This window comes from Phoca vitulina, unplaced genomic scaffold (assembly GCF_004348235.1).
Source record: "Phoca vitulina isolate PV1807 unplaced genomic scaffold, GSC_HSeal_1.0 scaffold70, whole genome shotgun sequence".
In the NCBI taxonomy this organism is placed as follows: Eukaryota; Metazoa; Chordata; class Mammalia; order Carnivora; family Phocidae; genus Phoca; species Phoca vitulina.
This window is the reverse complement of record NW_022589773.1, coordinates 7,110,930-7,127,256: the sequence shown is the minus strand read 5'-3', so window position 1 is coordinate 7,127,256 and position 16,327 is coordinate 7,110,930. Positions and strand designations below refer to the sequence as shown.

Here is a 16,327-nt window from a genome sequence, read left to right as displayed (position 1 = left end):
TGGCTATAGCAAAAGTCTTTGCAGCCATGACTGGTTGGCTGAAGTAGGAGCTTGGAGTTGAAATGATGCTAGGTGGGAAAACAGGAGGAAAACTTCTAAGAAAAGGATATTTATTTATTTATTTATTTATTTTTAAAGATTTTGTTTATTTATTAGAGACTGTGTGAGAGCACGAGTGGAGGTGGGGGATTCCGAGAGGGAGGGAGAAGCAGGCTCCCTGCTGACCAGGGAGCCCGACTTTGGGCTCCAGGCTCAATTCAAGGACCCTGGGATCATGACCTGAGTCAACGGCAGACACTTAACCGACTGAGCCACCCAGGTGCCCTAGAAAAGGAAATTTATTAATAGTAGCAAAGGAGTGTCAAGATATAATATAGATACCTCAAAAGATTAAACATCAAGTGTGGATTTGATGGATTTGAGGTGAGAATTTGATCTGGTTGAAGTCTGAATCCTCTGATTAAAGATTTTTAGAAAGAGTGAAGAGTTCCCTAAAAATTGGTCTGCAGCCTTGATAACCTTTTCTGGAGTTGTTGAGGAATTTTGGAAATAGTAATGCTTTTTAGTGATTGACCTGGAAGATGGTGCAGTAATGTTAGGACAAAAAATCTGGAGGAAGAACTGTCAGGAAGGAAGTATTCTGAATGGATTAACTCTCTCTCCATCCTTTTACACTCGGGGCTTCTGAAAGGAATGCCCTCTCCATCTTCATGTGTTCAAAAGGACCTAATATGGAGTGTGGAGGAGACTTGAGAATGAAATGTCAGTACTTCTATTTATTTTTTTGTCTCAAAAACAGAGGAGGTTAGGTTTTGCAGATAGTCAAAATACTCAGCTATTAAAACTGGATTGATGCGCTCATGCTCTGTTAGTCCCTTCTGTCAGATGGTCAGGTGCCACTTGTGACGGAAGTGAGATTATTGGCCTAACTATTCATTTGTCTTCAATGTGTGTATTTCCCAGTATTGCACTTTATGTGGCCTAGTGAATGGTTTCACCAACTATCTGAAATGGTAGGAGCTTTGTTAACAAATTATGGTGAAAGTAAAAGTACTCACTCACTGTAGAAGAGTTGAAGAATATAAAAGATAACTGAGTTTTTCTTTTTACAAAAAGGTAAGTGTATCACATCATTTTAGGAAGTAGTAAGTTTACCTTGTTGTGATAAGTCAGTGATTATTACCTAGCCAGATTTGGAGGGATAGTGGTATTTAACCTGTCATTGGAAGTACAGGTGAAATTTTAAGTGGAAAAGCAAGTGCCTTTCAAAACAAATTCATGATAGTGAAGAGAGTATTTTGAAAATAATAGTTTGAAACTTTGTTTTGTCATTTTGTTGTGAAAAATGTCATGTCAAAACCCATATTTATACCCTTGAGAAATTTAGAAAACGTTCCTTAAAAAGAACCCCCTTTTGTATTTATAAGAGCAGGACATGTGCATATGTATGTGTAATATACCATATGTTTTATGCTCACCAGGACAGTTTTATCACCTGGTTTTTTTTTTTTCGGTCAGTGGCCCATTCTTCCATTTTAATACATACTCCATCATCTCGCTACCTGGATTATATTATATTCATATTTCCTCCATTGATCCAAAATGTCCAAAGCAATACCTAATCCAGGACCATACATTGTGTGTGATTGTTGTGCCCTTAATCTCTCTCACACATGCATGGTCCCTTTTTGCTAACACTGATTTATGGAAGAGACCAGATCTCTTGTGGAGTGTTCCACCTTTTGAATTTTTCTGGTTTCTTCCTTGTGGTATTTTTTAACTTGTTTCTCCATTCTCTGTATGTCTCGTGAACTGGAAGTTAAGTCTATAGGCTCCTGCATTAGTAGTATATGTTACATCGTATCAGAAAACATATAATACCTAAATTACCATTAAGGATGCTAAAAATGACCATTGAATTCAGTGCTAACCTTCAAATTCTTTCAGTGTATGGTCTTCTCCTTTATGACTTTATGGATTCCATATGGTGTTATTTTGGAACTATTTGTATGTTCAGTTCCCCATCAACCTTGCATCTAGTGTTTTAAACAATTAATAGTACTTACCTCAATCAATTTTATTACGGTTTCAATGTAACTATAATTTCTGATTATTTTATTCATCCTTCATTTATTAGTTGGCTTTCTTTTATGGGAATTGAGCTTCCCCTCTTCCAGTTGAGGCTGAAACCAATTTGGTTATCCTGAAACCAATTTCCTACTGAGAAGGCAGAATGAATGGTCTTTTCCCTTTAAGGACATAGTTTTCAAAGTCAAGTGTTATATTAATAGCCAAAAAACAAAATGTTATAACCCACTTTAAAATCATTTAAATAAAGTTTCAGTGGATCCTAAACTTATTTGCTAAACATTTTAAAAATGTGCAGCACTTTCCCTGTTAGTTTTTAACAACATCTGATTAGAATTTGAGATTTGCTAACCAAATGTCCATCATTGCTGGATGGGATGAAAGAAAATGAGTGTAATCCTTACTGCATTTGCATTTACTTATCAGAGTAAAGTATCTTTTTAAGTTACAACACCCATTAACATCAACAACTGAAACAGCTGTACATGATTTTATTTATATGAAGCTCTTGGAAAGATGTCTATTCCACAGTGACAGAAAGCATATCAGTGGTTGCCTCAGTCTTAATGGGGAGGAGGGAGACATTTGGGATTAACTGGGAAGGTGCACAAGAGAACCTTTTGGGGAGAGGGACACCTGGATTGTGTGTGTCGTGGTTATACAGCTGAGGACAGCTGTTGAAATCCATTGACCTGTACATTTAAGATGTTTTCATTGATTGTAAATTATACTTCCATAAAGGTTTTTTTTTAACCAACAACAAAAAAATAGCTGAACTCACAACTAGGCTTTTAAATCAAGATACTTAAAAAATGAAGCATTAACTATTAAATTTATTAATATTTTAGTGAACACAGGTTCTTTAAAGCACACTCTATATAATCATTTCAGAAATAATTGTCACTTTATCTCTCTCTTACTATTTAATTTTTTACATGTATATTTTGTAACAGAAGTGGTAGTGCATTATTTTACTAGTAGGTACAAACTTTAATTTCTAGTTGCAAAACAGGTTTTTGGAGGAGGCCACTGAGTTGCCTTTATTTTCAATTTATGTAGAGAATCTGGCGCAAATTAAGCATTCACTAAATGTCTTTTTCTTTTTCCTGCTTCTTTCCACTATTATCATACCTTAAATCTACTTTTCATATTAAAAAACAAGAAAGATGCCATTTTATCTTATTGGTTATCAACTTTGTTTATATCTTATTGCCCTAGCAGTTATATTTTTCTGCAGATATATAGTATTCAGCTCTTCCATAGGTAAGTGTACTTTTGAGGGCTAGCCTGGGAAATTAACCATCGTTTCTAACATTTTTTTGTGGTTAAAGTGTACTGAGTGTAAAATAAATGACGCAGGCAAACTTTTGGTATATAGCTTGCAAATTTGCTTTTCTTTAATGTTTAATAGATTACTTTAGGAGAGCTAATTGTGCTAACATAGATTCCTTGTTCAAAATTTATTGCTCTGTAGTATTTTTTAATTCTAAGCAATTTTTATAACCTTTAGAATGGCTTACCTTGTAAACATTTACATTGAAAATTATGATACTAATTAAGTTCTAGGATTTTATTAATTCAGCAGTCTGTGAGTAGAATCCTAAATTGTGTTGAATTTAAGATTATTTCAACAGTCATGCTAAGAGCTCAGGGACTTAATTTGTTATTTAATGATGATCTTTTGAACTTGTGGTCTACTTTTCCTTAAGGATTTAATTATTTTGGACCCAGAGTAGTCAGTACTGGGTTAAGGTGGCTTCAGGGTGAAGGGATCAGATGAGAAGTTAAGCCCCTGTGGGGCTCGATCCTAGGACCCCAGGATCATGACCTGAGCCGAAGGCAGACGCTTAACAAGTGAGCCACCCAGGCGCCCCTTGATTGTAGATCCTTTAAGCTCTCTGGGATTTTGGATCCTTGTTTCAGTACTTGTTTTAGATAGTATGGTTTCTTGTCTATAAATAAGGCCTGAGCAGTAGGCCCTCTTCTATCCAGTAACAAGCAGTGTGATTTTGGGTGACCAGTGAATATCACAGGTTGGAAAGTAGTGGCCTGCTAGCTCTATGTAACTGAATATTTATAAATTTATAAATAGTTTATAGTAGTTTATTTGTTTTTGCCAATGTTTAAAAATTAGGAGGTTTCATGCAAAAACAAAATCAAGATTTTTGCTTTGTTTTAAAAAAATATCCCTACTACCCACATAATATAACCATATACACTAATACCCAGGGCCAGTTCCCTCACATTTATTAGCTGTCTGGCCTTGGTAGATACATGATTGCTATGCCAAACTTGCAGTTTCCCTTTATCTAAATCGAGGATCATTATACCAATCTGCTATATATATATCTATGTAGATATATATATTCACACATCTACACATAAATAACTGAAAAGTTAAAACTATTGAAATATAAGGCTATCTGATTTTTTTTAACAGTAGTTAGGATTTTTTTTTTTGTTTTGGTGCAGGAGCTGTGAAAGTGATTTTACTTTATTTACTTATTTTATCATATAAAATTGTGTGTTATATATAGTCTTGTCCCTACTTACCTTTTTTTTTAGCAATTGGATCTTTAAGCTTATTTCCAACTTGCATTGATTCATGAACATTCTGTGTTAATCTGGAGAGTGATTTTTTTTAAAAGATCATTCAAGTCTTGGCATAGGAAAGACTATGTCATCTGGTTGAAGTGAAAATAGTTAATACCGGAAACATTGTGACATTTCTCCATGAAAAATATTTGAAAATGGTTTACTGGTTTATCAGGCTACCCCTTTGTTATTCTTCATTCTTAGGATGATTTGTGTAATGTTCTGGTTTTTAAAACCGTACCAAAGGCTCTCTGAGTACATAGCAAAAATGTTGTATGTAAGAATAGAAATAAGAAGCATGTGTCTAAATGATTGCGTTTTATTATTTGAGGCCTGAATTGTCAGGATTGAAACTGAATGATCAGGTTGTGATTCTTTTCTTTCAGTCCACTAATTTCATTCACCACTGATCGAGCCCCTCCCAGGTTTTGAGACATAGATCAGTAGTCCAAGGTTAGCAGTCTTCACAGGGACTGGGGCAGGCAGATGATAATTTTGAAAAATGGGACTGTGGAAGTCCTAGAAATGGGTATGGTATTATTCAGCAAAAAATATCTTTGCACTGTGACTTCAAAAAGCACTACTGATGTCACAGGTATTTTTTCCTCGGTATTTTATTCATCCTGTACGATTGCCCTTTGCTTCTTCAGAGAGATTACCTACCTCAGAGAGAGAGAGGTGACAGCAGGCTCTCCCTCCTGGTGCTTTCTAAGCCATGGGGCTTGCTTACATTTACATCTCTGCACTTGTCATTTATTTGCTTATTTATCCACTTCTAACAAACTGATGTGATCATTTCCTTACTCACTGTTCTTTATTGTGCTACCCTGTTACCTTTGCTGCCTGACAGATTACCCCACTGGACTGCAGTCATCTGAAGGCTTGCCCCGGGGCTGGAGGGTACATTGCTAAAACATGGTCCATTCACACCCTGGCCAGTTAGCACTGGTTATTGGCACGAGGTTTCTGTTCCTTGCCACACAGGCTGCCCAAGTGCCCTCATTGAATGACACCTTGAGGTACCTAGAGTGAGGAATCCATGGCAGAAGCCCCAGTGTCATTTATGAGTTAGCCTCAGAAGTCATAGTTTGCCATTTATGCATTGTTTACACACGGGTGCCCTAGTCATTGTGGGAGGGGGCCACCTGAGAGGTTAGAAATACCAGGAGATGAGCATCATGAGGGCTGTTTTAGAAGCTGGCTACCACAGCTGTTTAATATCTCTCTTGTTCCTCATTTGTTGCTTCCTATTTTTGGACAGCAATGTGGAATTAGAATGACCATTCTATATTTGTACATAGCTTCTCATGAAAATATACCAGAGGAATTTGAGAAGGACCTAGCTTCCAAATTGCCAGGAACACAGTGACAGATCATAAAATTGCATTGATTTCGAGTTTACTAATTTGAGGATTTGTGTTAATAGAGGAGTCATTTATAGGATTTTTCTTAAATTTAAAATAATTTCATATGGCAAGGCCTTTTGACTAGGGAAGATGCATGGGTGGTGTACAATTAAAAATGATAGATTACTAGCAAATATTTCCTTGATAGTTATGTGTCTTAGTCCTTTTGGGTAGCTATAACGAACTGCCAGAGACTGGGAGGCTTATAAACACACAGAAATTTATTTCCCACATTTATGGAGGCGTTGAGGTCAGAGATCAGGGTATGTCAGCATGGTCTGGTGAGGGCTCTCACATGGTGGAAGGGGCTAGGGATCTCGCTGGCCTCTTTTATAAGGCACTCATCCCATTCATGATGGCTCCACCCTTATGGCTAACCATCTCCTGAAGGCCCCATCTACTAATACCATCACTTTGGGGGGTTAGGATTTCAACATAGGAATTTGCAGAGTGGGGCATGCAAACATTCAGACTATAGCATTATATAAATAGATTTATTCTGAGTCTATAAATTTCCTTCAGCTTATCTCGTTATACCCAGTATCTATTTATGTATGTTATGTACAAGCATTCCCCAACTGGATTTAAAAATAACGTTTTTTTAAAGTTCATTACTAAGGATTTAGGTTTTATTCCCTCAAAGGAGAAAATGTTATATTGCTCTCGTGTTCTTTGAATTGAACATGTGTTCCAAGGCATAATTCCAACAGTTATTTAATGTATTAAGGACTATTTTTGTTTTGAAGGTTAGAAGGAAATAATACCATTGCAGTTTTAGTAATTGAAGAAACCAAAGAACTGCAATCTTAAGAGGAATTATCTTTAATCTGGTGCTTAAGGAAAGATTTCTATAATTTGAGAGAAGGTCTTATTAGAAATTTAGGGAGAATCTGAAAGAGGTCTCTGATTTCATTTAATTTAAATTATATATGTGTGTGTGTGTAACAAATATATATATACACACAAATGAATCAGTCAACCCCTATTCTCACTCTCATTGGCCTCAAGGTGTTTTTTATTTGGTTTTGTTTTTTTTGGTTTTGGGTTGGTCTTTGGAGGGGTGTCTATCTACTAGTAAGTCCTAAAATAGAATGGAGAAAAGACTTTACTGGTGTTATACAGTAAACCTTAGAAGAGAAAGGAAGCATGTTGGAGACTAGAAGTGAATGAAAAGAATGAGGAAATTTGAAAAGGGGGGAGGGTTGGATTTTAAAATTTTTCCTAAAAGAATTGTCATGCTGTTTTTCCAAATAGTAATAATATAGAAAGTCATGTGATAAGTTGATGCTTAAAAGAGGAAGTAATGTATAGACAAAAATGATGACTGAGATTATAAATGATTATCTTGTGGTTAATTCATGATAAATTGCAATCTTATATGAGTCACAAATAACTGTACTTGAAAATTTATACTAGGTAACAAAACATTTCCTTATTCTTGGAATCGATTGTTCTTTGTATACCTTTTTTTGTGGATTTGTATGCTGCCGTAGATAAATGTTAGAAGATTCTGTATAGTTAATTGAAGTTTTGTGTTTTTTTTTTTGTTTTTTAGAGTAAATGGGATAAAACCATATTGAGAAACAGCCTAGGCATTGAGAAAAAGTTCCATTTATGATTCTTGAAACAGAAAATTGGTAAAATGCCCTCTGAAAGCTGAATCAACTGTTATGACCAGTTTTGGGACATGTCCTTCTCAAAGTTTCAAAGATCCTTGTTGGATCTGTGATTTTATAATTTCTCTTAATCCAGTGATTTTTTTAAAACTTAAAGATTTAAGAATTTAGGTTCAGTGAATTAAACATTGAATCAGAGTCCATATATAATATATGAACCAGGAATTTAAAATGAAACCTAAGGGGCACTTGGGTGGCTCAGTCATTAAGCATCTGCCTTCGGCTCAGGTCATGATCCAGGGGTGCTGGGATCGAGCCCTATATCGGACTCCCTGTTCTGTGGGAAGCCTGCTTCTCCCTCTACCGCTCCCCCTGCTTGTGTCCCCTCTCTCACTGTGTCTCTGTCAAATAAATAAAATCTTTAAAAAATAAAAATAAAAAATAAATAAAATGAAACCTCAGACATGGTTCCTCACTTCAGAGAGCTCACAATTAGATTGAGGAAATAGCTCACATATGTAAGTAATGGAGATAAAAATTTTATAATTAATTTTTTTAGTGATTTCTTTTTTTTTATTTTAAAATTTTAAAGATTTATTTATTTATTTATTTTAGAGCAAGAGCGTGCATGAGAGGGACAGAGGGAGAGAATCTTAAGCAGACTCCCCACTGAGTGTGGAGTTTAACACAGGGCTCAGTCCCACGACCCTGATATCATGACCTGAACTGAAATCAAGAGTCGGACGTTTAACCAACTGAGCCACCCAGGCGCCCCTTTAGTGATCTCTTTTTACCAGTCAAAATTTAAAGTATATTATCCCAAAGTAAGCTTTAGCATTGAGTCTAATTTATGTAATAATATATGTGCCAAATCTAATGCTTGTGGCCACCTCCCCGTCCCCCCATGTATGAGCTAAAATGCCCTGCCCTGCAGGAAGATTCTGAGTTGGAAAAAGACTTGTGCCTTCAAATTGAGGGTCGGAAAGTCCCAGGCAAACTTCATTGGAGATTGAGGATGACTTACTTAGAGGGATGCCAGTGAAATTCTTGAACTCCAAGTTTCTTTCTTTTTTTTTTTTTTTTAAGATTTTATTTATTTGAGAGAGAGAGAGATAACAAGAGAGAGAGCATAGGCAAGGAGGAGAGGGTTCGAACGAAGCAGGCTTCCCGTGGAGCAGGGAGCCCCACATGGGGCTCAATCCCAGGACCCTGGGATCATGACCTGAGCCGAAGGCAGACGCTGAACGACTGAGCCACCCGGGCACCCCTGGAACTCCAAGTTTCTAGAACAGTTTGCTTGTAAGAAAGAGGAGGAGAGGACGAGGCTAGTAAAATACTTCTGCAACTCTAGAACTGAGAAAACATTGGAACAACATGTATGAACTTTGAGAGAAAGGATCTACCCACCAAAAGTCATATACATAGTAAATGTCAGGGCAGAAAACAAGAAACTATTGGAAATGCAAGGAATACCAATGGTGGACCCAGAATGCTAAAGAATCTACCTGAAGTAACTCTACCAGATAAAGATGGAAGCGTCATGTAGTTCTGAGGATAAAAGAAGACAGTGAAAATGGGAAGCAAATGCAGTTTTATAGGAAACCTGTACAGTATTGTAAACACTTAAGTCTAAATGGATGGAGTTAGTAAAAATCTTGCTCTGCCTTTTCCCCAGTTTCAGTCCATTTCCCAGCCCCATCCCCCACACACTTCTTTATGGTCATTTCAGTGGATTTGCAGGAAGCAGATGAGGTCAAAAGCATGTGTTCAATCTAATGTCCTGATTTAGAAAATCTGTTTTAAAAATGCTATACTTGTTACCACAAAGGTTGTTGTGAAGTTGTTTGTTCAGTGCTCTTACTGCAAACAATAGAAACTAGCTATGGCAGATTTAAGCCAAAAAGAATTCATGGATGGGGTATTGGATGACTCTCGGGATCCTTGGGAAGGCTGGAGAACCAGGCTCAGTTAATTGGAGAGAAATTGTACAAAACTTCACAGTGACAGCACTATATCTTCATTTAGAAATAAACTGCCTTTTTCTTCTCTTTTCAAATGTAGGTTATATATTTGGGGAGAGCTCCAGAAGAAGCATATAGAATACTAATGTGTGGAGATACATCCTTTATTCCTTTCAGGTAAATATAAGAATGATATGGTAGATTCATTCAATCAGGCCCTTGCCAGAAATATCTTGGTATAGTTGTTTCTGGGGGGAAAAAAGGAAAGACCTGGTAAGTAGTCATTTTAGAGTGGGTACAAATAACACCACAGATCTAGGTTGCTCAACAGTGACACTATTGACATTTTGTTGGGGGGGCTGTCCTGTGTGTTGCATCCCCGGCTTCTGCCTACTGGTTGCCAGTGACACCTCCACCTCCACGAAATTAGTTGTGGAAACCAGAATGTCTCTAGACATTGCCAGATGTCCCTCGTGGCAGTGAATCATTTCTCTGTGAGAACCTCTGCCACTCATGGAAGCTGTACTTTGTAATCAGACGAAGTCCTGGAATTCTGGTACTCAGAGCTACCACTGAGGAGTTTGGGTCCTGAAGAGTTAAGAAGTAAGTTTTCCTGATAACCAGGAGTTAATTTCAGTGGCTTAAAGGAACCTCTTCGTCCTAGTAATATGCCAGCAGAGACAGTGGGTGAGGTTGCTAATGTAGCACCACTACTAGAAAAACCAAATAGCTGTGTCGTAGAGGATGTATAGAAGTGATGTCCATCTGTAAACGGATGATAGCCTCATCCTCAGCTCAAACTTACCAGGTGATTGTGTTGAAGATACTTTGAAAAAGCATGTGTTCTTCTTTAAGTTCTAAAAGTTTCTCTACCTGTTTCTCAAAATCCTTGACTTAGCTATGCAATCAAAATATTGTATGGCACTTAACGTGTAATAAACATGTGAAATAATTTTACGGATTGCATACTGTGTTGATAATTTCAAGTACTGCATTATTCTTCCACTCATAAGTTAGTAGTTTTTAGTATTGGTGCATATGCCTTGAATGCCTGATGTTGAAGGTACGGCCTTGCTTTTAAAACGTAAGCTTGTGAATTTGACTTCATTGTAGACGGGCTTTGGGATGGGTCTCCCATTGAACTTAGGCATAATCTTCTTCAGTAACTGTACAACTGTCCATGGACTTACTCTATAAATTGATACTTGTTTCAGTTCTATATTGCACTGAAAACTGTATATTAAGTGATTTAGCAAATTAGAAGAATTACTTTGAACCCAGTCCTACCATCTTTCTTTCTAGTGCAAGGCTTATGTGAGGTCTTTTGTTATTTGAGATGGATAGGAGGAGATGAAGATTATTTTCTAAACTGGAGAGTGCTCTACTTTTCTTCTCAACCTGTAATGTAACAGCAACCATATACTTCCTTTAGAAGAAATGCTTGTATCTGTGGTCTATGAGTCACAGGAACATTGGTATACAGTGTTAATTTTGTTGTAGAGTTCTTTATATTGGTATTCCTTTATAATAGTGCCATTCTTAAAGTTCATAACATAAGGTCCTGAAATACAATAAGCACCCACATTTCACATATCCAAGTAAGGATCCACGGAACACTGTTGATGTAAAAGAGAATTTGCATTAATTTAAATGCAAAGGCCAAAAATAGAATAAATGTTGCTTTTTTGCCATACCTGTGTTTAAGATTATTGAAGTTTGGCACTGAGAAATGAAGTTAGTTACTTCTGGTCCCAGGAGTAAAGTTAGTAATTCTCTAAAAAACAGGACTTCGCTAGAAACAGCTCAAGTTTGTAAAATTTGAATCTTTATAGTCCTAGATGCCAGATATTTGATGTATCTAAAGTATTGTTTCTCCAAGTATGGCCTGTGAATTAGTGTCAGTCTGTGAACTTTTTGTTATCAGCTGTGATAAGTATATTTATAAGAATAATTTGGGCTTGTATTTGATGTGTTTTTTCCTTCTATTTTTCTAGTAATTCATTTTTATTTGTAAATAAAATAAAAAATATTTACATATTTTTATTAAATAGAAAGTATTTTTTATTTACAGAAATTATTATTATTTTTGAGTATGTAATAATACAGTACTATTGTATTTTATACTTACTGCATTTTACAAAAGTATCAGCCTGTGCAGATTTAAAAATCTGGTGCTTCACCACATTTTACTGTTCTTTTAAACTTACTAATAAGAAAGTAGGTCAATCAGAATTAATAAAGCTTGATAATATTTTTTTAAGCTTGATAATATTTTGAAAGAAATTGCGTTGTAGTCTTTTATCCTTGCCACTTTAAGTACGTAGAATAAATATATGCACTTCAAGTGCACAGTATAAATATAGCTGTTAACAAGAATAGCATTTATTTGCAGTTAAACTTTTTATGCTCCGTAGCAATATTTAGATTTAATTCAACTTAGATATAATTCTTTAAGCACTGAGTTTACATGTTTGTATATACATATATATGATTTCTTAATGGATTGTATCAGTATTTCTCTGCCATCTAAATGAAAATACAATATAAAATGTAGTTCAGTATTTTTTTGATACCTTAGTGTTATTGTTAGGAAGAGCATATACTGCTGTTCTTTGGTATTACCTGTAATACTCCTTTGCTTCTTAGTTGATTTTTTTGCGGGGGCGAGGGAAGGGGGCCTCTGCTTTCTGTTTTCTTGGGAGATAGTATTGTATAGTTTTTATAGCTTGATTATTGACGTCAGAGCAGGGGGAGTTTGACCCTCAGTTCTGCCACTAACATCTCTATGGTTCTTTGCGAATGTGAGCCTTGGTCTCCTACTCCATAAGTGGGAATGACAGTAGGATCTCCCTAATGGGGTATGAGGATTAAGTAACATCCTGCATATAAAACACCTAGTATAGTGCCTGTCCTTAACTAACATTTATTGGACATTCATATTTTTGTTTTTTTTCAATTGATGTGTGTCTTCATACAGCTAAAAGAAACTTACTAATGTCATGTATATGTAACTACCATCCAGTTCAAGGTACAAACACTGCCAGCAATCCTAAGGATTCCCTTCAGCCCCTTTCTAGTCAGTAACCACCTCCCAAGTAACCACTACTTCTACCACATCAGTTTTTCTTGCCTTTGAACTTCATATGAACGGAGTCATACAGAGTAGGCATTTTGGAGAGTTGGGACCTAGCTTTTTAAATACATAATGCCTGGGGCGCCTGGGTGGCTAAGTCGGTTAAGCGGCTGCCTTCGGCTCAGGTCATGATCCCAGAGTCCTGGGATCGAGCCCCACGTCGGGCTCCCTGCTCAGTGGAGAGCCTGCTTCTCCCTCTCCCTCTGCCTGCCTCTCTGCCTACTTGTGCTCTCTCTCTCTGTCAAATAAATAAAATCTTTAAAAAATAAAAATAAAAAAAATACATACATAATGCCTGTGAGATTTATCCATGTTGTGGCAAGTATCAGTAGTTCATCTTTTTTTTATTGCTTTTGTAGCATTCCATTCTATGAACATATCACAGTTTATTTGCTCTTAGTCCTTTTTTTTTTTTTTTTTTTTTTAAAAATTTTTTTTTTTTATTTGACAGAGAGAGACACAGAGCAGGAACACAAGTAGGGGGAATGGGAGAGGGAGAAGCAGGCTTCCCGCTGAGCGGGGAGCCCGATGTGGGGCTCGATCCCAGGACCCTGGGATCATGACCTGAGCTGAAGGCAGACGCTTAACCGACTGAGCCACTCAGGCGCCCTGCTCTTAGTCCTTTTGATGGATCCTTGTGTTTTTTGCAGTTTTTGGCTATTACGCATACAAGCTGCTGCAAAAGCTGTTATTCTTAAAACCAGTGTTTGACATTGTTTTGCAGTTTCTCAGCAATGCTCTTTCATTGATTCTCATCTGCCTTATTTATTTATTTATTTATTTATTTATTTATTTAAAAGATTTTATTTTTAAGTAATCTCCACACCCAATTCGGGGCTCGAATGTACAATCCTGAGACCAAGAGTCGCATGCTCCATCGACTGAGCCAGCCAGGCATGCCCTCATCTGCTTTTCTAAGTTGTTTTGTTTTGTTTTTTTCTTTCTTTTTCTTTTTTATTTTATTTCGTTTTATTTTATTTATCTGTTAGAGAGAGCACAAGCACGGGGAGCTACAGGTAGGGGAAGACACAGGCTCTCTGCTGAGCAAGGAGCCCGATGTAGGACTTGATCCCAGGACCCTGGGATTATGACCTGAGCTGAAGGCAGATAGATGCTTAACAGACTGAGCCACCCAGGCGCCCGCTCTTCTAAGTTTGTTAAATGTTCTTAGTGACAAGTACCCCATCTCCCCCGCCCCAGCCTTACATCCAGATTCATAGCTGCTATTCTGCTGTTTTGAAGAAGCCTGATTGCTTGGGTAGAAGGAAGGTTGTGTGGGTGTGTTTAAAGTTGGAGGTGTTAAGAAATAAACATCATGAGTAAAGAAAGATTTTTGTTGTCTATTCAGGTAGTATAATGTATGAGGCAGAACTTTAGCTGAGCCCAGATTAAAGCTTGTGGAATCATCATTGACTAGAGCAGGGCTTGGCCCATTGTAGGTTCTCAAAAAATATGCATTGAATAAATGTATCAAGTTATCACAAAGACTGAATCAACATGCCTTTAACTTGACTGGGGAGGAATTATCAGTAGGTTAAGAAGATAATAAAAGTAACTGAAGAGACATGGTAAAAACACAGGGATGTAATTTGAGAGTTCACCGTATTTCCACTGATAATTTTTTTTAAAAGATTTATTTATTTGAGAGAGCATGTGCAAGCAGGGGGGAGGGGCAGAGGGAGAGGCAGAGAATCTCAAGCAGACTCTACACTGAGCAGGGAACCTGACACAGGGCTCAATCAATCCCAGGACCCTGAGATCATGACCTGAGCCGAAATCAAGAGTCGGCTGCTTAACCAACTGAGCCACCCAGGTGCCCCTCCGCTGACAATTTGGGGTTTGGTTTAGGCTAAATTCATTTCCCTACCATAGGTTCTCTTTCTAAAAATGTTCTTTATTCCTTGAAAAAATTATTCCTATAAAACATATGTTTTGTGTTGATTCTATAGGTCAGTGGTTCTTAAACTTAAGCATACATCACAATCACCTGGAGGACCTATTAGAACAAAAATTACCTGGCCCACCCGTAGAACTTCTGACTCAGTTTGGGGTGGAGCCTGGGAATTGGCATTTCTAACAAGATCGGGTGATGCCTATGCTGCTTGACCAGGGACCACACTGGGAACTATTGTGGGTCATTTTGTTTTTCTCCTTTCTGAATATTGCCAATGAACTCTTGGTAAAATCATTTTCTAAGCTGCATAGAGAGCTTTTCTAGCTTTTAGAAGAGAGTGGCTTTTTAAATTCAGAAGCTTACAGGAAAAAATGGTGTGTTTTAAGACTTTGTGTGCAGTCCTATGAAGGCTAACATATAACTTACCTCAGTAATTCTAACCGATTTGGACAGTAATGTCTAAAACTATTTTAAGTAAAAAGGATGTCCTTTTCCTCCTTGTTCATGTTGCTATAAACGTGTGTATTCTAAAGATTTGTGTAAGTTGAAATTTTAAAATGTGCTGTTTAGGGGCGCCTGGGTGGCTCAGTCATTAAGCGTCTGCCTTCGGCTCAGGTCATGATCCCAGGGTCCTGGGATCGAGCCCCACATCGGGCTCCCTGCTCTGCGGGAAGCCTGCTTCTCCCTCTCCCACTCTCCCTGCTTGTGTTCCCTCTCTCGCTGTCTCTCTCTCTGTCAAATAAATAAAATCTTAAAAAAAATAAAATGTGCTGTTTAATTTTTCAGGTAAGTAATATTACAATGGGAAAACCCAACCAAGGCAGGCAATTAATGATGATGGCTTCGGTAGCAGCCTGGTTCCACCAAGGGACCAAATAAGGACCATTCAGAGAGTCACAGTTCTTTGGCATTTCTAGAATGATCACAATTCAATTAATTTTTATCTTGCCTAGTTCCAAACATTTTCACTTTGTAATGGCTCAGGGTAGCTGGAAAGGAGAAGCAGGTGGGAGTGGAGGATGGCTTTATTTTTCTGGACAAAATCTTAACTGACATTAAGAGATTTGTGGTAAGATTACTGATAGCCGTTGATGCGGTATTGGGCGGAGTTGTCTGTAAACTAATTTAAACTGCCCAGGAGTACTAAAGGTGGTTGACCCCTTAGTTCCTGTGGTTTTCTTGGTACCCTACTCTTCTAAGAATCAGAGAGAAGTTACTCAGTTAACTTGTTAAAGATTGTGAAAGCATAATGAGAAGAGCAGACTGTTTTTTAACTTGCATCTAGTATTACATATTACCTTGATTTCCCAATATTTTCTTCCTACATGGATGGACATATACCTACAACACATACTTACACTTGCACGCATATATATGTAAATACAGAATCAAAAAGAAGTCTTTCCTGGTAACAGTTTAATATGGTATTTTCCAGTTTGAAGAAAAAATGCAATGCCTTGCCCTTTTGTGGGGAGGGGAACATTTTACTGATTAGAATTCGAGAAAAAACTTTTGAAGCCTAGCCATCAAGGCCGGAAATGATCTTGGGAGATCATTTGAAATTTAGAAAGTGCTTATTATTGATCCACATATATAAAACAGTATCTGCTGGAATAGGTAGAAACTGCAGTGAA

General features: G+C 37.2%; 1 protein-coding gene across 12 annotated transcripts in view; it reads left to right on the top strand.

Moving 5' to 3' along the window:
- CDC14B (cell division cycle 14B) overlaps positions 1-16,327 on the top strand; it is a 106,997-nt gene that overhangs the window by 61,067 nt on the left and 29,603 nt on the right. For all 12 annotated transcript variants that reach the window (XM_032392859.1, XM_032392856.1, XM_032392857.1 and 9 more), the window contains one exon: positions 9,767-9,843. In XM_032392859.1, the coding sequence (XP_032248750.1) occupies positions 9,767-9,843 (77 nt within the window). The remainder of the gene's footprint in view (positions 1-9,766; positions 9,844-16,327) is intronic.